General features: G+C 44.2%; 1 protein-coding gene across 2 annotated transcripts in view; it reads left to right on the top strand.

Moving 5' to 3' along the window:
• nmdyn-D7 (nucleoside diphosphate kinase homolog 7) overlaps window positions 1-24,832 on the top strand; it is an 83,554-nt gene that overhangs the window by 42,418 nt on the left and 16,304 nt on the right. For both annotated transcript variants that reach the window (XM_068359277.1, XM_068359279.1), the window contains 4 exons: window positions 3,666-3,780; window positions 7,067-7,200; window positions 16,006-16,116; window positions 23,390-23,497. In XM_068359277.1, coding sequence (XP_068215378.1) covers window positions 3,666-3,780; window positions 7,067-7,200; window positions 16,006-16,116; window positions 23,390-23,497 — 468 coding nt within the window. The remainder of the gene's footprint in view (window positions 1-3,665; window positions 3,781-7,066; window positions 7,201-16,005; window positions 16,117-23,389; window positions 23,498-24,832) is intronic.

Raw genomic sequence — 24,832 nt, 5'->3', positions numbered from 1 at the left:
TTTTCCGTCGGCCCCAAGGATCTTCCAAGCCCTAGAATGCATCCAGAGCATGCTGAGAAGGAACCGATGCTCAGTCAGGTAGTGGATGAGTCTAACAGGGACACTTTCATCGCTGGCCCTGTTCATCGTGTTAGGGAGACTCCACCTCCCCCCCCTTCAGTATCATCTAGCTGCTCACTGGATAAAGGACATGACGCTAGAGACGGTCTCAGTTCTTGTTTCCGAAGAGAGGAGGTCTTCTCTCGCGTGGTGTAAGAACAAGCTTTCTTCTCAAGGAAGTCTACTTTTGGCTGTTCAGAAACCCGACCGCCGTCTCCTCTCGGACGCATCAGACACGGGCTGGGGTGCGACTTTGGACGGACAGGAATGCTCGGGAACATGGAATCAGGAGCAAAGGACACTTCACATCAATTGCAAGGAGTTGTTGGCGGTTCTTCTGGCCTTGATAAACTTCAAGTCCCTCCAGCTTAACAAGGTGGTGGAGGTGGACTCTGACAACACCACAGCCCTGGCTTACATCTTCAAGCAGGGAGGGACTCTTTCGTGGAAGTTGTTCTAGATCGCAAGGGACCTCCTCATCTGGTCAAAAGATCGAAAGCTCACGCTGGTAACGAGGTTCATTCAGGGCAGTATGAATGTCATGGCAGATCGCCTCAGCCGGAAGGGTCAGGTCATCCCCACAGAGTGGACCCTTCTCAAGAGTGTTTGCAGCAGACTTTGGGCCCTGTGGGGTCAGCCAACCTTAGATCTGTTCACTACCTCGATAACCTAGAGACTCCTGTTGTATTGTTCTCCGATTCCAGACCCAGCAGCAGTTCACGTGGATGCTTTTCTGCTGGATTGGTCCCATCTCGACCTGTATGCATTCCCGCCGTTTTAGATTGTCAACAGGGTACTTCAGAAGTTCTCCTCTCGCAAAGGGACACGGCTGACGTGGATTGGCTCCGCTCTGGCCCGCGAGAGAATGGTTCATAGAGGTACTGCAATGGCTGGTCGACATTCCCAGGACTCTTCCTCTAGGAGTGAACCTTCTACGTCAACCTCACGTAAAGAAGGTACACCCATACCTCCACGCTCTTCGTCTGACTGCCTTCAGACTTTCGAAAGACTCTCAAGAGCTAGGGGCTTTTCGAAGGAGGCAGCCAGAGCGTTTGCCAGAGCAAGGAGAACATCCACTCTCAGAATCTATCAGTCTCAAAGGGAAGTCTTCCGTAGCTGGTACAAGACCAATGCAGTTTCCTCAACCAGTACCACTGTAACCCAGATTGCTGACTTCCTGTTACATCTAAGGAAAGTAAGATCCCTTTCAGCTCCTACGATCAAGGGTTACAGAAGTATGTTGGCAGCGGTTTTTCCGCCACAGAGGCTTGGATCTTTCCACCAACAAAGATCTACAGGACCTCCCTAGGTCTTTTGAGACCTCAAAGGAACGTCGGTTGTCCACTCCAGGCTGGAATCTAGACGTGGTCCTAAGGTTCCTTATGTCATCAAGATTTGAACCTCTCCAATCAGCCTCTTTTTAGGACCTCACATTAAAAACTCTTTTCTTCGTGTGCTTGACAACAGCTAAAAGAGTAAGTGAGATCCACGCCTTCAGCAGGATCATTGTTTTCACATCTGAAACGGCTACATGTTCCTTGCAGCTCGGTTTTTGCTAAACGAGCTTCCTTCACGTCCTTGGCCTAAGTCGTTCGAGATCCCAAGCCTGTCCAACTTGGTGGGGAATGAACTGGAGAGAGTACTTTGCCCAGTTAGAGCTCTTAGGTACTATCTAAAAAGGTCTTAACCTTTACGAGGACAATCAGAAGCCTTATGGTGTGCTATCAAGAAACCTTCTTTCCCAAGTTCTAAGAACTCAGTTTCTTACTATTCAGGCTTCTGATTAGGGAAGCACATTCTCATCTGAAGGAAGAAGACCTTGCTTTGCTGAAGGTAAGGACACATGAAGTGGGAGCTGTGGCTACTTCAGTGGCCTTCAAACAGAACCATTCTCTGCAGAGTGCTATGGATGCAACCTATTGGAGAAGCAAGTCAGTGTTCGCATCATTCTATCTCAAAGATGTCCAGTCTCTTTACGAGTACTGCTACACCCTGGGACCATTCGTAGCAACGAATGCAGTAGTAGGCGAGGGCTCAGCCACTACATTCCCATAATCCCATAACCTTTTAACCTTTCTCTTGAATACTTTTTATGGGTTGTACGGTCGGCTAAGAAGCCTTCCACATCCTTGTTGATTTGGCGGGTGGTCAATTCTTTCTTGAGAAGCGCCGAGGTTAAAGGTTGTGATGAGGTCCTTTAGTATGGGTTGCAGCCCTTGATACTTCAGCACCTTAGAGTTGTTCAGCCTCCTAAGAGGAACGCTGCGCTCAGTAAGGAAGACGAACTTATTTAAGGCAGAGTAATGGCTCAAGTCGACTTCCTTACCAGGTACTTGTAATTTCATTGTTATTTTGAATAACTGATAATATGAAATACGGGATACTTAGCTTCTTGATATACATGTACACTGGTTTTCACCCACCTCCCTGGGTGTGAATCAGCTACATGATTATCGGGTAAGTTTAATATTGAAAAATTTTATTTTCATTAGTAAAATAAATTTTTGAATATACTTACCCGATAATCATGATTTAATTGACCCACCCTTCCTCCCCATAGAACCAGTGGACCGAGGAAAAATTGAAGTGGTGTCAACAAGAAGTACTGCAGTACCTGGCCACAGGTGGCGCTTGTGAGTACACCCCCCTCTTGTATAGCGATCGCTGGCGTATCCCTTCCGTAGAATTCTGTCGGGCAACGGAGTTGACAGCTACATGATTATCGGGTAAGTATATTCAAAAATTTATTTTACTAATGAAAATAACATTTTTCCCTCTTATGATGGTTATTTTGTAATTTAGGCTTTCTGAAGGTAGCTGTAGAATGATTTCGGCAATGTGTCATGTCTGGTGTGTTGTTTACAGCTAAAAAGACTTGCCATATTTCAATGCCTAACTGATATGCATGTAAATGACTTTAATAAGAAATTTCAGAAAAATGCAAATAACTTTTTACTGTTGGTATATTTTCTTAGAGTTTTATTCAGTAAAAAGTTTTTTTTTTTTTCTGTAAACAAATGTACATTAGTACCTCGGTTTAAGAGTATAATTCGTTTTGGGAGTAAGCTCACAACCTGAAATGATTTTTTACACAAGAAATAAAGGAAATTCCCTCTGTACGTTCCACGCATCCTTGAATGCACATAATGTGTAAACTCATTTCTAAAGGTTTGTCATGGTAATTATTCTTAAAATTATAATCTTGAAGGATATTCGCTATCACTAACTTAATCACTTAATTTATGTTTTCTGGACAATTGATCATCTTTTGCTACTTGTATTTAACTTTCAAAAGGAAGCTATTTAGAGACAAGGGGTGTGAGGTAATGCGGAACAAAATGGGGGCATGGGTGGCATATGTGCACTGTGTGCTAGTCTCAATAGTACTTGTTCACATAAAAAGGCACATATGGAGTGAAATTTTTTGCTTGTATCCAGATTTTCTCCTATTCAAAATTATTCACAACCCAAGGTATTAATGTACTGTACAGTATTTGCCTGTTTTTTAATGCTATTTTTCATCCAGGAAAGTATATTGATAAAGATATTTGTTTGGCATTTTACAGGAAATAGAATTCTTTTTTCCTTCATCAAAAATGAATAATGCATTAGTGCCCGAGACGACTGCAAAATTTGTCAATAACACATGTTGTATCATCAAGCCTCATGCTATCGCAGCCGGTGAGTAGTTTTGGTAATGAATAAAGTTTAAGTAAGAAAATTTGCTATTTGTGGAATCTACTGCTTTTCATATTGCCTTTTCTTAAGAAGCTCAATTTATCTACATTATCCTGTAAGACGTATAATATTTAAAAATGTTCCCATCTTTCGTATCAGTGGACATAATTTTAGTAAAGTAATGAGATACTCTAGTGGTTAATGTCAAGAAGCGAAGGAGACGCTACTGAATCTGCCAACATGGAAGTTGTTTCCATAGCGAGCCTCCAGGTGACATCCTGGCTGGACCACAGGTTAGGTGCATTGGCACTCTTTGCCTTTTCTCAGGACAGTTCAAAGCCGGAGAAAATAAAAAAAGACTTTACTAGCCAGGGGTAGCCCAGGCAAAATAACTCAGAAACAGCATATCATGTCCAGGGTTGCTACTCATTAGGAAGGGTAGAAGATCCCAATCTCCTGGGTTTGGGAGTGTGTGGCAAGGATCTTGAATTCAGGTGCCCTGAAGTCCAACCCTTCTTTAGCTGTTCCTTGTAAAGGCAACTAGTGAGGACCAGAATGACTTGGCTTCCTGTTAGGGATAAGGATAGAGATTTAGGAACTGTTCTCTCTGGCTTCGCGCAGTAATCGGACGCTTGCTGTTACAAGGGGATGATGAGACCCAGATTTGATCATATGAAGCCAGAATATCGACCTCTTCCAACTTGCAGGAAGAAGCTGTCAAAAGCACTTTTTAGGTAGACACTAATCTGTTAGCAACAGACGACCTTCATTGACCATTAGCTAATGCAATACCCTCATGTTCCTGGATACCTGTATCCTTGAACTGGTGATAGGGGCTCAACAGAAGTAGAAAACCTAGCTCCTTCATTAGCCAATTAGCATCTTGTCTAAGATACCTGTTGTGACATAAGGCCAGAATGAGAGTTAAGATCGACTGACCTTTTACCTCTTCTTTCTTCCCCTTCCATTGGGGGGACAGCAGTCACTCGGTTATTCGCTGGACCAGATGATGGATGTAGGCGAGCCAGATGATCGAGCAACTTTTCTTAACAATGAGCCTGTTTAAGAAGTATGCACCCATGTTTTTATGTGACCATACTGTACATCTAAACAACATATCATCCACACGGATATAGGTTCTTCCCTTGACCTTAAATCAGTCGATGGTATAAGTAGCCTAACACTGCCTCATCTTCATATTCGGATCATTTGTAGGATTACAGGGGTCTATACTTTTGCGCCTACACTGGACTAAAGTGCTTTGACATTCATGGGAAAATAAACTAGCCAGTTGGTTATAGGGACTTCCTCCCTCCTAAGGATATGTCTCCTATTTGAGAACAAGGGTTCATGTGTAGGAACAAGGAAGAAATAACAAATTTATAAGTAATTTGTATTTTTCCTAACTATACAAACGAGTCCTTTAAGTTACACTTATCGCATCAAATACCCCATAAGTCCAAAGTTAAAGGTTGAATTGGTTACTGAGTGTGCTGGTGGGGACTGGGCCTTCTATGCAACAACCCTTCAGTAACTACTAACACCTTGTTAAAAATCTTACCATCCGAGTTCTAGCAATGCTGAAAGCATACTTCTATGAAATGACTGAGGTTTGTATAGTTAGGAAAATTACCGATTGCTTAAAAATTTATGAAATTGCACAAGAGCACTTGCTTTAGTGAGTGGAGGGATACTAGGATCCAAATTACTAACACGGTCACGTTCCTCATATGAGTCTTTTTATAGTTTATATATGACATATATGTTTTTGACGTTGTTAATAGTTTATATATGACATATCTATTTTGACGTTGTTGCCTTTTTTAGAATGATCTATTGTTAATTTGTTCTCTTCATTTATTTATTTCCTTATTTCCTTTCCTCACTGGGCTATTTTTCCCTATTGGGGCCCTGGGCTTATAGCATCTTGCTTTTCCAACTAGGGTTGTAGCTTGGATAGTAATAATAATAATAATAAGAGCGGCTAAGATTGTAGGAAGGCAAGAGTTTAGCAGCAGAAGGGTCAAAAGTAAATAAAAAATTTGAGGCTCTGTGAGATGATCTTGACTTTGTAAGGCTCAGTGAGCATTCAGAACCCTTACTGAAGGGAACACTTCTGCCACTAGACCCAACTTGAGAAGTTGGGTTAGCGTTAGCAACCGGGCAGGTTAGATTAGAATCACCACCTTTAAGAAAAGACTCGCTGGCAGGAAGCTATTAAGTTAAGAGCTTTGAAGCTTAGCGCTATCAAAACTTGCCCATTTAAATGCTGAATTAACAAAGAGCCTCTGGGATATGTCTTCTTTGCTTCTTGCCATTAACCTCTAGTGTGTCTCCTAACTGTATTAGAGGCTTGTGTCGAGTAAGGGAAGATCGGAAATATTTTGAATGATTTAAATTTTTACTGGTAAATTTCCAAACAGAGCTTGTAGAGAGAAAGCAACATGAACATCAGGGGATTTTCTTTGAAATAAAAGATACTTTCTGAAAGCTTTATTTGTCTTTACTAGTAGGTAGTGTTTTTGATTTATGATATCAGTCTTAGATTGTATTCAAGTTCTGATTTTCTAGAATTGTCAGCATCATAACGGTGAAGTTAAAGGATTCTCGATTATCCTTCCTTCTGTTGATCGTTGTTTGTGATATAGATTTGAATTTAGAATACTAGCTGTAATTTCAGTATTCGTTGAAAAAATACCGATTGCAGTTATTTTCATTAGGTAGTTTAACCGGACCTCTGAGTCGAGTCTTGCAATCCTATCTTTGATGGATAATCCATGGTATTTGATGAATAAGCCACCTGACAAATCTCAGATTGCAGAGAATGCAGAACAGTGCTTACAATTAGACATGATTAATGGTTTTTCCAGTGTTCTACCATATTAGGTCTTGGAAACAAATTTCCCCCCCAAAATTATTTTGGAATCTTCAAACTTTATGCTTTAAGTCATTAAATCAGCATGGAGTTGTATTTGAAAAAAATATAATTTGTTAAGATCAAACATTTTGGGCAACCCAATGAGATTTAAGAATGTTAACTTAGTGATCTGCTTAAACTGTTGATAATTTAAATATTTTCATTGCCAATGTTAGAAAACTGAAATTACACTTATTCATTTAGAGATGTTGAAATAAAGTGTTGTTTTCATTTTGCTATACAGTAATTACTTTATGATACAGTTATGTTAAGTATTTAATTACTGTTGGGTATTGGAATTCCTCTTTCTAGTTTTTCTTATTTTTTTTTTTTGTAAGAGAAAGCTTTGACATGAAATCTGGTGTTTTTAAGGTAACCTTGGTGGCATCATCCGAGCAATAACAGAAGGAGGGTTTGACATAACGGCTCTTCAAATGTTCCGTTTGGACAAGATACAGGCTGAAGAATTTTTGGAAGTTTATAAGGGAGTTGTAAATGAATATCCTGTGAGTATCCATGAGATTTTTTTGAATTGTGAGGTTATATTTTTCTTATTTTCCCAATGAGGGATTTCTATTGTTTTTATTTTTATCACATGTACAATAATAATGAAAAAAAAATTGCCTATAAAACTGAATAGTATTTGGAATATACAGTTTTCAGCCATATTTGCTGGATGGAATTCCTTGTCATTTCTAAGGTAATGACAACTAGTTAGAATCTCAATTTTAACAGTTATGTTTCATATTGACTGCTTTCAGGGTTATGTGCATTCATGGCACAGGTAACTTAGTGAATTTTGGTGTACAATCATACCTTGCTAAGATATATTGGGTAGTGTATTATTCTTTTTTCAATATTAAACTTACCCGATAATCATGTAGCTGTCAACTCCGTTGCCCGACAGAATTCTATGGAGGGATACGCCAGCTATCACAATACTAGAAGGGGGTGTACTTACCAGCGCCACCTGTGGCCAGGTACTCAATCATTTGTTGTTGACACCTCCTCAATTATTCCTCTGTCGTGCTTCCGGCTAGACGTTCTGGGATACGCTTATGGTCTTCGAGTTTATTCACGGATATTTGGTGAAGTATTCTCTCAGATTAACGGCTGTCGCTTTACTGGAATCCTTCTTATATTAGCTAGATAGCTTTTATATAATACTGATATAACGGTTAACGAATTTTGCTTGTTTTTGGATCCCCCTTTGGCTAACTCTTTGGATTACAAGATGTCTGACATTTCGCAAGCCCCCTCCCATAGACGATGTAGGTCTTGCAATAGGCGTATTCCGAAGGCCTCGGTAGATCCTCACACCGCTTGTTCTGACTGTAGGGACAGGCCCTGTCAGTTAGAAAATCGATGTGAGGAATGCGCCGGACTTTCGGAATTGGAATTTGTCCGTCTTTTAAAATATTCAACTAAGTTAGAGAGAGGTAGAGTTAGGAGGAGTTCTTCTCACTCTTCTATGTTTTCCTCACCTCATGATCCCCTACCTTTTCCTACCCCTGTAGTGGCTACCCCCGAACCTACTGTGTGCCCTCCGCCTGATATGTCAGTTGTTCTGCGTGCTATTCAGGCTTTAGGCGATAAAGTAGAATCAGTGGTAAGTGACCATAAGTCTCTGATGGCCGAAGTTAAAGAACTGAAGGTCAAGAGTGCAGTGGGTGGAGTTAGTGCCAGTGCTGTGACGAGTGCTAGTGTCGGTGCAGTGCCAAGTGCTAGTGGTGCCAGTGTGGTGCGTGAGGATTTTTCTGTGCGAGCCAGTCGTCCTCCCAGTCCGGGACCTCTTGCAAGCTCCCATGCCCAGGGGAGAAGCAATGTCGAAGGGCTTAAGGGTTCGGCAGGCCTTGTTAGGCGCACAGAACTATCCTCGGTGGTTGCGGGCGTGTCTTCCAAAGACCGTCACTCCCACCTGCAGACGATTGAGCCCGTCTTATTCTCGTCCGCTGATCAACTGTCAGGGAAGAAACGTTGGTCTCAGGTCTCGAGACCGCTTAAACGTAGAGTCCAGTCCGCGAGTGCTCAGCCAGGTTGCAGTCATTGGCTCAGCTCTGACTCGCCTCAGTCATCTGTCGACTGTACTCCGCCCAAGAGGAGTAAGGTTCTGCCACAACAGAGCTCGACTGTTAAGGCTTTACCTCAGTCTGTTATCGTTTCTGCCGATCCCAAGTGGACCCTGCTTCAGTCCATGCAAGCTCAGCTTTCGGACTTGATGCGTGAGTGTCGGGCTGAGAGTGTTGCACCTCCGCCTCCGCCTACACTCCCTCCGCCTGTTCTCGCTCCGCCTGTGCTCGCCCCGCCTGCACTTGCTCCGCCTGGTCGCAGCACCATCTGCCAGGCGTACGATGTTGAGCCACTTTCGGAGTTCGCTGTTCCCAGTGGTGTTCAGCCTCAGCCTTCTTTAAGGCAACCCTTGCTTTGGGATCAGGAGAGTTATTCCACTCTTCCTCCGCCTCCCCTTGCTGCTCCACCAGTGGTGCAACTCTCGGTTGGGGTACAACAACCTCTCCCCTCCGTGAGTCAGTCTGCTCAGCCATCGCTGCAGCGAGCTCAACCCTCCTCAAGGCTAGCTCCTCTACACCCTGGACTTGCGCCTCAGGAGCCTCAGCTTGCGAGAACTTTACCTTGTTCTGCGCAGCCTCAACCTCATCATGCTCCGCTCATCTCACAGGAACAGGAACGGACTACTCCGCCTCCGTCCTCCGCTCAGCTAGTGCAATCCTTGGGTTCAACCTCTCTTGCTAGGAGTCAACCTCCTTCACCCATGCGCCTGCCTTCTGCTTCGTCTGTTGTTCAGCCTTTGCAGTCTGAGCCTCAGGTTTTCCCTCAACAGTTACTGGAAGAGGAAACCACTGTTATTGTTCCTACCCGTTCTGACTCTGCGGTTCAGCATTCTTGTCCGATCGCTTCGCTACACTCTGCTGATGAGGTGTCGGATGATGAGGAGGCACACCTTGATCCCTCATCAGACGTGGACGAATCTAAGCTTTCTCCACCGTCTATTGATTTTCGTAAGGTCTTGGCTCTACTCAGGGAGATTTACCCAGACCACTTTGTCTCTGCTATTCCCCGCTCTCCACCATCTGAGTTTTCGCTGGGCGTACAACAAGCTAAGTCCTCCTATACTAAGCTTGTCCTAGCTAGATCCTCCAAGAGGGCTTTAAGGATCTTAGGGGAATGGCTGCAGTCTAAACAACACCTTGGCAAGACTTCCTTCATGTTCCCTCCAACGAAGCTCACTTCGAAAGCGAGCGTTTGGTATGCCACAGGGGAAGCACCAGGCTTAGGAGTACCTGCCTCTGCCCAGGCTGACTTCTCAAGTCTGGTGGACTCGCCTCGGAGAACTGCTATGAGACGCTCGAAGGTTTGTTGGACCTTCTCAGACCTGGATCATTTACTGAAAGGGTTGTTCAGAGCATTTGAAATGTTCAACTTTCTCGACTGGTGCCTGGGGGCCCTCAGCAAGAAAACCTCTCCTGCGGACAAAGATTCTGCCATGTTATTAATGTCCTGCATGGATAAGGCCATCAGAGATGGATCGGGCGAGCTAGCGTCGTTGTTTGTATCAGGGGTGTTGAAGAAAAGGGAACAACTGTGTACCTTCCTTTCCGCCAGCATTACACCTTGCCAACGGTCACAACTCCTTTTTGCTCCACTCTCAAAGTTCCTCTTTCCCGAGGAGCTAGTTAAGGACTTGTCTGCTGCCCTGATACAAAAGGACACGCACGATCTTGTAGCCTCATCGGCTCGTAAGTCTAAGGTTGCCACCTCAGTCCCCAAGACTTATCGCTCCCCAGTGGCTGATACCCCGGCTACGAGGTTCATACCGCCCTTTCGTGGTAGAGCCCCCAGCCGAGGAAGCTCCCGTCCAGACTCTCACAGGAGCAAGTCTAGGAAAGGATCCAGGACATCTAAGGGAAAGAACTGACTCTCAGTTTCTCCAGACAACAGTAGGAGCCAGACTCAAGATCTTCTGGCGAGCCTGGGAGAAGAGAGGTGCAGACGCACAGTCTGTCAGTTGGCTGAGGTACGGTTACAGGATTCCATTCTGCCTCAAACCACCTCTGACCACATCGCCCATCAACCTCTCTCCCAACTACAAAGAAGAGGACAAGAGGCTAGCATTGCAACAGGAGGTGTCGCTACTTGTGCAGAAGAAGGCAGTGGTTATAGTCCGGGACCATCAATCCCCGGGCTTCTACAACCGTCTCTTTCTTGTGGCCAAGAAGACAGGAGGTTGGAGACCGGTGCTGGACGTCAGCTCTCTCAACGAGTATGTCACCAAGCAGACGTTCACGATGGAGACGACCAAGTCGGTCTTAGCAGCGGTCAGACAGGAGGACTGGATGGTCTCGTTGGACTTGAAAGATGCATACTTTCACGTTCCCATTCATCCAGACTCCCAACCTTTCCTGAGATTCGTTTTCGGAAAGGTTGTCTATCAGTTCCAAGCCCTGTGTTTTGGCCTAAGCACAGCTCCTATGGTCTTTACTCATCTGATGAGGAATGTAGCGAAATTCCTACACTTATCGAACATCAGAGCCTCCCTCTACCTAGACGACTGGCTGTTGAGAGCCTCCACGAGTCGTCGTTGTCTGGAGAACCTCAATTGGACTTTAGACTTAATCAGAGACCTAGGTCTATTAGTCAATATAGAGAAATCTCAACTCATTCCCTCCCAATCCATTGTGTACCTGGGAATGGAGATTCAGAGTCAGGATTTTCGGGCTTTTCCATCGGCCCCCAGGATAAGCCAAGCCCTAGAGTGCATCATGAGCATGCTGAAGAGGAGCAATTGCTCAGTGAGACAGTGGATGAGTCTCACAGGGACCCTCTCATCACTGGCCCTGTTTGTCGAGCTAGGAAGACTCCACCTCCGCCCTCTTCAATTCCATCTTGCTGCTCATTGGGACAAGGGCTCGACTCTAGAAGCAGTCTCTATCCCTATCAACCAAGAGATGAAGACCACTCTCCTGTGGTGGAAGCACAATCTCCTTCGCAAGGAGGGTCTATCATTGGCCATCCAGACCCCCAATCTTCATCTCTTCTCAGATGCATCGGACTCGGGCTGGGGTGCGACCTTGGACGGACGGGAATGCTCAGGAGTATGGAACAAGGAACAAGGATTACTCCACATCAACTGCAAGGAACTGCTAGCAGTTCATCTAGCCCTGTTGAACTTCAAGTCCCTCCTGCTAGGCAAAGTGGTGGAGGTGAATTCAGACAACACCACAGCCTTGGCTTACATCTCCAAGCAAGGAGGGACCCATTCGAGGAGCCTTTACGAGATCGCAAGGGACCTCCTCATTTGGTCAAGAGGTCTAAACCTCACTCTGGTCACGAGGTTCATCCAGGGCGATATGAATGTTTCAGCGGAGCGCCTCAGCAGAAGGAATCAGGTCATTCCCACGGAATGGACCCTCCACAAGAGTGTGTGCAACAGACTTTGGACCTTGTGGGGTCAACCTACCATAGATCTGTTTGCCACCTCCATAACCAAGAGACTTCCGCTTTATTGTTCCCCTGTTCCAGACCCTGCAGCGGTTCATGTGGATGCTTTTCTTCTGAACTGGTCCCATCTCGACCTGTACGCATTCCCTCCGTTCAAGATAATAAACAAAGTTCTGCAGAAATTCGTCTCGCACGAAGGGACACGGCTGACGCTGGTTGCTCCCCTTTGGCCTGCAAGAGAATGGTACACAGAGGTACTTCAATGGCTAGTCGACTTCCCCAGGACTCTACCTCTAAGAGTGGACCTTCTACGTCAACCTCACGTAGACAGGTTGCACCCAAACCTCCACGCTCTTCGGCTGACTGCCTTCAGACTGTCGAAAGATTCGCTAGAGCTAGAGGCTTTTCGAAGGAGGCAGCCAGTGCGATTGCCAGAGCTAGAAGAGTTTCCACTCGTAGAGTCTACCAGTCTAAGTGGGAGGTCTTCCGAAGCTGGTGTAGAGCCAATTCAATATCCTCTACCAATACCTCTGTGATCCAAATAGCTGACTTCCTTCTACATCTTAGGAATGAGAGATCCCTTTCAACACCTACGATTAAAGGATATAGGAGCATGTTGGCCTCAGTTCTCCGCCACAGAGGTTTGGACCTGTCTTCCAACAAGGACCTTCAAGACATTCTCAAGTCTTTTGAGACGTCTAAAGAACGTCGTCTTTCCACTCCAGGCTGGAATCTAGACGTAGTCTTAAGGTTCCTTATGACATCTAGGTTCGAACCTCTCCAGTCAGCTTCCTTCAAGGATCTTACCCTCAAGACTGCTTTTCTCGTTTGCCTTGCAACAGCTAAGAGAGTCAGTGAGGTTCATGCCTTCAGCAAGAACATTGGTTTCACAACCGAATCTGCAACATGTTCTTTTCAGCTTGGATTCCTAGCAAAGAACGAGCTTCCTTCACGTCCTTGGCCTAGATCGTTCGAAATACCTAGCCTCTCCAACATGGTAGGTAACGAACTAGAGAGAGTTCTTTGCCCTGTCAGAGCTCTCAAATATTATCTGAAGAGGTCTAAACCTATTCGAGGACAGTCAGAAGCCTTATGGTGTGCCATCAAGAAACCCTCGAGACCCATGTCCAAGAATGGGCTTTCGTACTATATAAGGCTTCTGATCAGAGAAGCACATTCTCACTTAAAGGAGGAAGACCTTGCATTGCTGAAGGTAAGGACCCACGAAGTAAGAGCTGTAGCTACTTCGATGGCCTTTAACAAAAACCGTTCTCTGCAGAGCATAATGGATGCAACCTATTGGAGGAGCAAGTCAGTGTTTGCATCATTTTATCTGAAAGATGTCCAGTCTCTTTACGAGAACTGCTACACCCTGGGACCATTCGTAGCAGCGAGTGCAGTAGTAGGTGAGGGCTCAGCCACTACATTCCCTTAATCCCATAACCTTTTTTAACCTTTCTCTTGAATACTTTTATTGTTGTTTTTATGGTTGTTACGGTAGGCTAAGAAGCCTTCCGCATCCTTGGATTTGGCGGGTGGTCTATTCATTCTTGAGAAGCGCCTGGGTTAAAGGTTTGGTAGAGGTCCTTTAGTAGGGGTTGCAACCCCGTGTACTTTGGCACCTTTGGGTTGATTCAGCCTCCAAGAGGAACGCTGCGCTCAGTAAGGAAGACGAACTTTAAATAAAGAGGCAGAGTAACGGTTCTATTCGACTTCCTTACCAGGTACTTATTATTTCATTGTTATTTGAGATAACTGTTATATGAAATATGGGATACTTAGCTATCCTTTAATCTTGTACACTGGTTTTCACCCACCTCCCTGGGTGTGAATCAGCTACATGATTATCGGGTAAGTTTAATATTGAAAAATTTTATTTTTATTAATAAAATAAATTTTTGAATATACTTACCCGATAATCATGATTTAATCGACCCTCCCTTCCTCCCCAGAGAGAACCAGTGGACCGAGGAATAATTGAGGAGGTGTCAACAACAAATGATTGAGTACCTGGCCACAGGTGGCGCTGGTAAGTACACCCCCTTCTAGTATTGTGATAGCTGGCGTATCCCTCCATAGAATTCTGTCGGGCAACGGAGTTGACAGCTACATGATTATCGGGTAAGTATATTCAAAAATTTATTTTATTAATAAAAATAACATTTTTTTAATAAGGGAATGTTTACCAAATGTCATAGGCCCTTAAGTAATGCTGCTTGATATTAACACCTAGAACATAATGGTACATACATATACCAAGGCACTTCCCCCAATTTTGGGGGGTAGCCGACATCAACAAATGAAACAAAAAAAAAGGGGGGGACCTCTACTCTCTACGTTCCTCCAGCCTAACAAGGGACTCAACCGAGTTCAGCTGGTACTGCTAGGGTGCCACAGCCCACCCTCCCACATTATCCACCACAGATGAAGCTTCATAATGCCGAGTCCCCTACTGCTGCTACCTCTGCGGTCATCTAAGGCATCGGAAGCAGCAGCAGGGCCTACCGGAACTGCGTCACAATCGCTCGCCATTCATTCCTATTTCTAGCACGCTCTCTTGCCTCTCTCACATCTATCCTCCTATCACCCAGAGCTTTCTTCACTCCATCCATCCATCCAAACCTTGGCCTTCCTCTTGTACTTCTCCCATCAACTCTTGCATTCATCACCTTCTTTAGCAGACAGCCATTTTCCATTCTCTCAACATGGCCAAACCACCTCAACACATTCATATCCACTCTAGCTGCTAACTCATTTCTTACACCCGTTCTCACTCTCACCACTTCGTTCCTAACCCTATCTACTCGAGATACACCAGCCATACTCCTTAGACACTTCATAAGGAGTATGGCTGGTGTATCTCACATAATGGTAGGAGATTTTAAAGAAATTAAACTGAAAACCACTAACCGCAAAAGTAAATTTAGATGGTAACGGAGGTCTGTAAAGGAATAAAGATTAAACTATGAAAAGGTTAACATTTCAATGAGGGAAGGAAAGTTCCAGTGAGTGATTATTGAATTTTGTAGTAGACCTCAACAACAGTTGATTGCATTTCATTGGCAAATAGTCAATTTACGGAACTTTGTTGAGTGCTTCGAATTTTAAGGGCTAGAATTTAATGTATTTCTTTATTTCTTGATATTTATTGTTTATAGAACACAAGAACTAGAATTCATTTTATAGAGGCCACTACAATATTTTATCTTAGCCTGTACTGTATGTTTATTCTAGATATTTTTTTATACTCATTGTTTTCATTGTTAACTTTAATATATTTCTTGTGGCATCCTTTCCACTCAGCTGTTCAATGTCTTCTACCTTCTTGTTTCTATTTATACCAATCAAGTAAAAACTAATACTGTATATACTTTAGGCCAGTATGCAAGTCGTAAAATATAATCTGGTAGTCCGGTTGTTGTTGTTACTACCCATTAGTTAAATAAGTTGGGTAACCGAGTGAAAATTTATTCAAGATATTGAATGAAAAGTAAAAGACAACTGGGAATGCTTTGAGTGGTATCCCCCCTAAAGGAAGGAGCAGTCTTTTTATATTTGATACAAAATAATTGAAATACTGTATTCCCTCTTGCAAATTAGGGTTAAGTTTTAATTGTTCAATGTACTGTATACAGTATATCAAATTAGATTGTATTTACATTTTTCTGTTTCAGAGAATTGTATAGAATGATGTCAGGGACCTTATCTTTGGATGGGATATACCTTTTAACTTTTGTCTTGAGGTTTTATTAGAGCCAATATTTGTTTTCATAAATACTGCAAGTAAATACCTGTTTAATGTTTTATTCATATTTTTCACTTTGCTAATGTATTTGCTTTTATGGTTTTGACAGGGTATGGTCCAGCAGCTAATAGCAGGTCCTTCAGTTGCACTTGAAATACAGAGTATCCATGGAGCCGAGACACCCGCCAAGTTTAGAGAATTTGTTGGACCAGCAGACCCGGTAAAGTGGTGTTATTTGTATGCTGTACTTTATTTTGTGATGCACTTTTCTTTAGAAATATGTCACTATTTTCGGGGTTTTGCTTATGAAATTGTCAGTGAGAAGGGCAACCCTATGTTCTTAGCCTATGCCTCAAAGAAGTGGATTGGAGAGAGATAATTAAATGGGATTTTCGAACCATCGGTGATATTAAAGCTGCTTCTGCAATAAAAGATGGTTCTGTGTTGGGAGAGAGAAATAAATTTTTTATTTTTTTATTTTCCTCTTGGTAATAAGCAAAATTTGTAAGTCTGCATAGAAATTTGCTTTTTTTCAATATTAATCTTACCCGATAATCATGTAGCTGTCAACTCTGTTGCCGACAGAAATCTACGGTCGGGATACGCCAGCGATCGCTATACAGGTGGGGGTGAACACAACAGCGCCATCTGTGGTCAGGTACTCCAGTACTTCTTGTCAACACCACCTCAATTTTTCCTCTGTCGTGCCTCCGGCTAGACCTACATGGATACGCTGTGATTCTGGAGTTATTGCTCACGATTTGGTGATGTATTTGCTCTAGAGTTTAGCCTTCGCTATTCAGGAAGCTTTATCATTAGCTTAGCAAGTTTTTGGAATTAATTTGATTTAATTTTTGATTTAATTTTGGTGACGAAGAGAGTATGAACTCTCTTTCACTTTTAATGGCCGACCCTTCCCTTAGACGGAAGTGTTGGTGTCGAAGAGAGTATAGACTCTCTTTCTTAATTTTGCTTAACAAAAGTTATAGATTTATTTTATATCTCTCCGCCTTTTATAGGCCTCTTCGATTAACTTCCTTTTATTATAAACTTATTAAAATTAATTTTTATATTTGTTTATATTCGACCTTTCCTAATAGTAGGCGGTCTTTTCTTGGAACCGAAGTTAATTAACTTTGAGCCCGTCATTTCGTTTTTACCTGTTAACATATTATGCTATTTTAATGTTTTTGAAAGAATTTCTTTGATAGTCTCGTACTGTTTTCAAAGTTGAACTAACGTTTTGTTTTGTCTCTGCAGTTGTTGACGTTCAGAACGTTCAACTTGCGCTCTATCGTTACGATAGAGAGAGAGTATTCACGGTGTCACGTTGCAGTAAGAGTAAACCGATTCTAGCGTTTTGTTCATTCTTTCTTAGCTTAAATGGTTTTAATTCTAATAAAGGAACTTTTTTGGGAAATCTTTCAGTTTTTTTCCTTTAACAATAATATGTTTTAACGATATATATAATTGGGCTCATCTCTCAGGTTCTAAGTCAAGAGAGAGAGAGAGAGAGATAGAGACGGAGGGAGAGAGAGGAGGATAAACGTTTCGTTCAAGCGGGTAACGTTGTTATCGTTTTTGCTCTTCTCCCTAGTCTCTTTAGGGGAAGAAGGTAAACGTTTTTAGTTTTATTCTTGTTCCCAGGCTTTATGCGGTGAGAGATTTTAAACGTAGTTTATTTGATCTAGTGTTTAGTCTCTTTTCCAGCCACTGAATTATTTATCTTTCATTATGTTTTTCTGTTACATTGTAATACTGTTTTCGCAATTACTAACTTTTAATGAAAGATAGAATTGCGTGTTTCAGGTACAAACCACTTAAAGTTTCGAGTTCAGTGAAATAAGTGCAAACAGAAAATCAAAAGTGATAAAGTGATAAGCGCAAAGTGTTACAGTGTTGCGTTCGAGGGTTCGTCTGTTCGTGCCAGTTGTTCGCCTAGTCTGGGACCTCTTACAAGCTCCCAAGCCCAGGGGAGAAGTAACGTCGAAGGACTTATGGGTTCATCAGGCCTTGATCGACGAACAGACGTTTCCCTCCGTGGTTTCGGGTGTAACCAACTCACGTAGCCGACGTGATCACCCCACCCACACAAAGACGAGAGAGCCCATTTATTCCTCGTCTGCGGAAGAGGTTTCTCGCAGAAACCATGGACCAAATCTTGCAGCTTTTAAGTGCAAGTCGGTCCCTTCCGCGCAAGTCCAACTCCTAGGTGGAGCCATTAGCACTGGGTCAGTTCGGACTTGCTGCAGTACGACAACTGCACACCTCCCAGAGAGGCAAGGTGGTACCGCAACAGGCAGTAACTCCGTCTGTTGCCGCACCAGCTGTTTTAGACCCTCAGTCTCAACGGACAGTAGCTCCGTTTGTTGTTGTCTTTCTTAGACTCTAGTGGTCTATGCTGCAGACAATGCAGTCTCAGCTTGCGGTGTTGATGCAGGAGTTTTAGGCAGAGAAGGTTAGCACACCTCCTCCTGCGAGCGCTCCTCCACCTCTGCGCAGTCCACCCTGCCAGACGTATGATGTTGAGGCTCCTCCTGCCTCCATGCGTGAGCTGCCGCATTGGGAGTTGCCAGGTACCAGCGCTATGCAGCAACCTCCACTTTCCTTGAGGCAGGAGCCTCTTGCTATGCGGCAACCTCCTCAACCCTTGAGGCAGGAGCCTCATGCTTTGCAGCAACCTCCTCTAACCATGAGGCAGGAGCCTCATGCGTTGCGGCAACCTCCTCCATCCTTGAGGCAGCAGCCTCATGCGTTGCGGCAACCTCCACCATCCTTGAGGCAGCAGCCTCATGCTATGCGGCAACCGCCTCAACTCTTGAGGCAAGAGCCTCTCTCTGCGCAGCTACCTCCTCAACCCTTGAGGCAGACGCAACTCTTGAGGCAGGAACCTCATGCTATGCGGCAACCTCCTCTAACCATGAGGCAGGAGCCTCATGCTATGCGGCATCCTCCTCAAACCATGAGGCAGGAGCCTCATACTATGCGGCATCCTCCTCAACCCATGAGGCAGGAGCCTCATGCTATGAGGAGCCTCATGCTATGCGGCATCCTCCTCAACCCATGAGGCAGGGACCTCATGCTATGAGGAGCCTCATGCTATGCGGCATCCTCCTCAACCCATGAGGCAGGAGCCTCATGCTATGCGGCAACCTCCTCTACCCATGAGGCAGGAGCCTCATGCTATGCGGCATCCTCCTCAACCCATGAGGCAGGAGCCTCATGCTATGCGGCATCCTCCTCAACCCATGAGGCAGGAGCCTCATGCTATGAGGAGCCTCATGCTATGCGGCATCCTCCTCAACCCATGAGGCAGGGACCTCATGCTATGAGGAGCCTCATGCTATGCGGCATCCTCCTCAATCCATGAGGCAGGAGCCTCATGGTATGCGGCAACCGCCTCAACCCATGAGGCAGGAGCCTCATACTATGCGGCATCCTCCTCAACGCATGCGGCATGAGCCTCATCCCTTGCAGCATGAGCCTCATCCCTTGCAGCATGAGCCTCATCCCATGCAGCATGAGCCTCATCCCATGCAGCATGAGCCTCATACCATGCAGCATGAGCCTCATCCCATGCAGCATGAGCCTCATCCCATGCAGCATAAGCCGCACGCCATGCAACATGCTCTGCTTACCTTACAGCATGCTCTACATACAGCATGCTCTGCATACAGCATGCTCTGCATACCTTACCGCATGCTCCTCAGTCACACATCTTTGGTTGTTGCCAACTCACTAGACTGTCAAGCAGTTTCATAACGTTGCCTTCTAGTCTGCTGCTTTTGCACCAGTGAAACCCTCACTGAGAGAACTTAGCTTTTCTCGGATATGGTTCCTGTAGATGAGAAAGTGCTATTCTCCCTCCTTCTGATATTCCCTTGAGGACTCTGTCATTTGGAGAGGAACCTTTAGCTGCTTAGCCTCCTATGTACTTTTATTTAAGCATAACATGCTTCCAGGGAGGGTAATGGTTCCACTTCAGTCGCTAACCCCGTCTGTTACCACACCTGCTCCCATAGACCTTGAGCTTTGTTACAAGACATGCAGTCCAAGCTTAATCCTTGTTAGAGGATTTTTTGTTTACGGAGTCAGTGTGTCACTGGGAAGACGTTCAACAACCAGCAGAAGTGACTTGTTGTGACGCAGTGCGGCAACCTCAGCAACCCGATAAGGAGTTGTCTGTACGACCCAGACAGTCTAGACAGCTTCGGGTTGTCGCTGTACTTCCTCGCTTCCCCATGGTTGACAGTTCACAGACTGTGCAGCAGTACCATGATCTTGTGTCTGGCTCCGTCAGACGACTAGCTTTTAAGAGCTCCCACAAGTCGTCGCTGTCTGGAGATTCTCAGATGGACTATGGATCTGACCAAGGAACTGGGCCTCCTGGTCAATTTTGAGGAGTCCCAGCTCGTCCTATCCCAGACCATTGTCTACCTGGGTATGGATCTTCAGAGTCGAGCTTTTCGGGCTTTTCCGTCGGCCCCAAGGATCTACTAAGCCCTAGAATGCATCCAGAGCATGCTGAGAAGGAACCGATGCTCAGTCAGGTAGTGGATGAGTCTAACAGGGACACTTTCATCGCTGGCCCTGTTCATCGAGTTAGGGGGACGCCACCTCCGCCCCCTTCAGTATCATCTAGCGGCTCACTGGATAAAGGACATGACGCTAGAGACGGTCTCAGTTCCTGTTTCCGAAGAGAGGAGGTCTACTCTCACGTGGTGAAAGAACAGCTTTCTTCTCAAGGAAGTCTACCTTTGGCTGTTCAGAAACCCGACCGCCGTCTCTTCTCTGACGCATCAGACACGGGCTGGGGTGCGACTTTGGACGGACAGGAATGCTCGGGAACATGGAATCAGGAGCTAAGGACACTTCACATCTATTGCAAGGAGCTGTTGGCGGTTCATCTGGCCTTGATAAACTTCAAGTCCCTCCAGCTTAACAAGGTGGTGGAGGTGGACTCTGACAACACCACAGCCTTGGCTTACATCTCCAAGCAGGGAGGGACTCATTCGTTGAAGTTGTTCTAGATCGCAAGGGACCTCCTCATCTGGTCAAAAGATCGAAACCTCACGCTGGTAACGAGGTTCATTCAGGGCGATATGAATGTCATGGCAGATCGCCTTAGCCGGAAGGGTCAGGTCATCCCCACAGAGTGGACCCTTCACAAGAATGTTTGCAGCAGACTTTGGGCCCTGTGGGGTCAGCCAACCATAGATCTGTTCGCTACCTCGATAACCTAGAAGCTCCCGTTGTATTGTTCTCCGATTCCAGACCCAGCAGCAGTTCACGTAGATGCTTTTCTGCTGGATTGGTCCCATCTCGACCTGTATGCATTCCCGCCGTTCAAGATTGTCAACAGGGTACTTCAGAAGTTCGCCTCTCGCAAAGGGACACGGCTGACGTTGGTTGGCTCCGCTCTGGCCCGCGAGAGAATGGTTCATAGAGGTACTGCAATGGCTGGTCGACATTCCCAGGACTCTTCCTCTAGGAGTGGACCTTCTACGTCTACCTCACGTAAAGAAGGTACACCCAAACCTCCACGCTCTTCGTCTGACTGCCTTCAGACTTTCGAAAGACTCTCAAGAGCTAGGGGCTTTTCGAAGGAGGCAGCCAGAGCGATTGCCAGAGCAAGGAGGACATCCACTCTCAGAGTCTATCAGTCTAAAGGGGAAGTCTTCCGAAGCTGGTACAAGGCCAATGCAGTTTCCTCAACCAGTACCACTGTAACCCAGATTGCTGACTTCCTGTTACATCTAAGGAACGTAAGATCCCTTTCAGCTCCTACGATTAAGGGTTACAGAAGTATGTTGGCAGCGGTTTTCCGCCACAGAGGCTTGGATCTTTCCACCAACAAAGATCTACAGGACCTCCTTAGGTCTTTTGAGACCTCAAAGGAACGTCGGTTGTCCACTCCAGGCTGGAATCTAGACGTGGTCCTAAGGTTCCTTATGTCATCAAGATTTGAACCTCTCCAATCAGCCTCTTTTAAGGACCTCACTTTTAATAACTCTTTTCCTCGTGTGCTTGACAACAGCTAAAAGAGTGAGATCCACGCCTTCAGCAGGAACATAGTTTTCACATCTGAAACGGCTACATGTTCCTTGCAGCTCGGTTTTTTGCTAAAACGAGCTTCCTTCACGTCCTTGGCCTAAGTCGTTCGAGATCCCAAGCCTGTCCAACTTGGTGGGGGACGAACTGGAGAGAGTACTTTGCCCAGTTAGAGCTCTTAGGTACTATCTAAAAAGGTCATAACCTTTACGAGGACAATCAGAAGCCTTATGGTGTGCTATCAAGAAGCCTTCTCTTCCAAGGTCTAAGAACTCAGTTTCTTACCTATTCAGGCTCCTGATTAGGGAAGCACATTCTCATCTGAAGGAAGAAGACCTTGCTTTGCTGAAGGTAAGGACACATGAAGTGAGAGCTGTGGCTACTTCAGTGGCCTTCAAACAGAACCGTTCTCTGCAGAGTGTTATGGATGCAACCTATTGGAGAAGCAAGTCAGTGTTCGCATCATTCTATCTCAAAGATGTCCAGTCTCTTTACGAGAACTGCTACACCCTGGGACCATTCGTAGCAACGAATGCAGTAGTAGGCGGGGGCTCAGCCACTACATTCCCATAATCCCATAACCTTTTTAACCTTTCTCTTGAATACTTTTTATGGGTTGTACGGTCGGCTAAGAAGCCTTCCACATCCTTGTTGATTTGGCGGGTGGTCAATTCTTTCTTGAGAAGCGCCGAGGTTAAAGGTTGTGATGAGGTCCTTTAGTATGGGTTGCAGCCCTTGATACTTCAGCACCTAAGAGTCGTTCAGCATCCTAAGAGGACCGCTACGCTCAGTAAGGAAGACGTACTTAATAAAGGCAGAGTAATGGTTCAAGTCGTCTTCCTTACCAGGTACTTATTTATTTTATGTTATTTTTGAATAACTAATAAAATAAAATACGGGATACTTAGCTTCTTTGTTAACATGTATGCTGGTCTCCACCCACCACCCTGGGTGTGAATCAGCTACATGATTATCGGGTAAGATTAATATTGAAAAATGTTATTTTCATTAGTAAAATAAATTTTTGAATATACTTACCCGATAATCATGATTTATTTGACCCACCCTTCCTCCCCATAGAGAACCAGTGGACCGAGGAAAAAATTGAGGTGGTGTTGACAAGAAGTACTGGAGTACCTGACCACAGATGGCGCTGTTGTGTTCACCCCCACCTGTATAGCGATCGCTGGCGTATCCCGACCGTAGATTTCTGTCGGCAACAGAGTTGACAGCTACATGATTATCGGGTAAGTATATTCAAAAATTTATTTTACTAATGAAAATAACATATTATCAAAGAACTAGTTGAACAAGTTTATTTGTATGTTTGAATTGGATTGTTCTAATAGTTATAGCATTTGAGTTTTTTTTTTTTTTTTTTTGCTATGAAATGGAAACTTCAACAGTACTCCTTGTCATATGAATTTTATCTTGAATTACAGGATGTAGCGCGAGAATTGAGACCAAATAGTTTAAGAGCTCGATTTGGCGAAGATAAGATAAAGAATGCTTTACATTGTTCAGATCTTCCAGATGATGGTGTTCTTGAGGTGAGGCTGCCAATAGTTTATTTATTTATCAAGTTCATTAGTTGTGTCTGAATGCATTCATACCTTTAGCTAAGTTCTTTAATTGGTTTCAAGATTTGTTACTTCATATGAAATACGAGATCACAAATTAACCCTTCGGAAAAAAAAAAAATATCCATGCACACTTAAAAGATCCTTTTAAAACCTTAAAAACACCATAAAAAACTAGTATCATCATTAATGTAATAAGTTGTTTTGCTACTTTTACTTTATATAGTTTCTAAACCAATGTTCTATTATGGTTGTAAAGTTGATAAATTTTGTCAGTTCAGTAAATTAAATAACTACTGTACTGTTCACTATCAGAATTGAACACTAATATGGGGAGAGGAAGAAAGATTTTTTAGGCCTGGCAAGCTCAGCTGTGCAATAGTATGATTACAGAAATTCATGTAGAGTTAAATGTATTTGAGACAGTGTACACCAGGTCTCTTGTGTGTAATTATTGATTGAATTTGATTAAGCTGCACACCACATTAACATAAAAAATTGTGGGAATTATCATCAACAGGTTAAAAAAGTTTTTTTGAATATTATTGTTTGATACCCCAGATAATAGAATTACAACAATATTGCTGTTTATATTGTATAAACTGGAGAAAGCTTATGATAGATTTGATAGGGAATACTTAGTGAATTTCAATGTACAATCATACCTAGCAAAATTTATTAGGTACTGTATTATTCTTGTTTGAATAAGGTTATGTTTACCAAATGGCATAGTTCTTTTAAGTAATGCTGCTTGATATTAACACCTAGAACAATGTGGAATGTGATGAGGTTATATGGAATTGGTGGAAGCTTGTTGCAAGCAGTGAAGAGTGTGTTAGGATAGGAAATGAAGTGAGTGAGCGAGTGGTTTCCAGTGAGGGGGGGAGTGAGACAGGGGTGTGTGAAGTTGCCATGGTTGTTCAATTTTATTGTTGATGAAGTTGTGAGAGAGGTGAATGCTTCAGTGCTTGGTTGAGGATTGAAACTGATAGATGAGAGTGATCATGAGTGGGAGGTTAATCATTTGTTGCTTTTGTGGATGATACGGCATTGGTTGCAGACTCAGAGGAGAAGCTGGGTTGATGTGTGAGAGACGGAAGTTGAGAGTTAATGTGGGTAAGAGTTAGGTTATAAGATGCATGAGAAGGGGTGGTGCTAGGTTGAGTGTCACATTGAATGGAGAGTTACCCGAGGAAGTAGATCATTTTAAGTACTTGGGGTCTGCTGTTGCTACAAACGGTTGAGTGGAAACCGATATGCATCAGCGAGTGAATGAAGGATGTAAAGTGTTGGGGGCAGTTAAGG

The sequence above is a fragment of the Palaemon carinicauda genome, chromosome 35, assembly GCF_036898095.1.
Source record: "Palaemon carinicauda isolate YSFRI2023 chromosome 35, ASM3689809v2, whole genome shotgun sequence".
NCBI lineage: Eukaryota > Metazoa > Arthropoda > Malacostraca > Decapoda > Palaemonidae > Palaemon > Palaemon carinicauda.
This window is presented reverse-complemented; position numbering and strand designations above follow the sequence as displayed.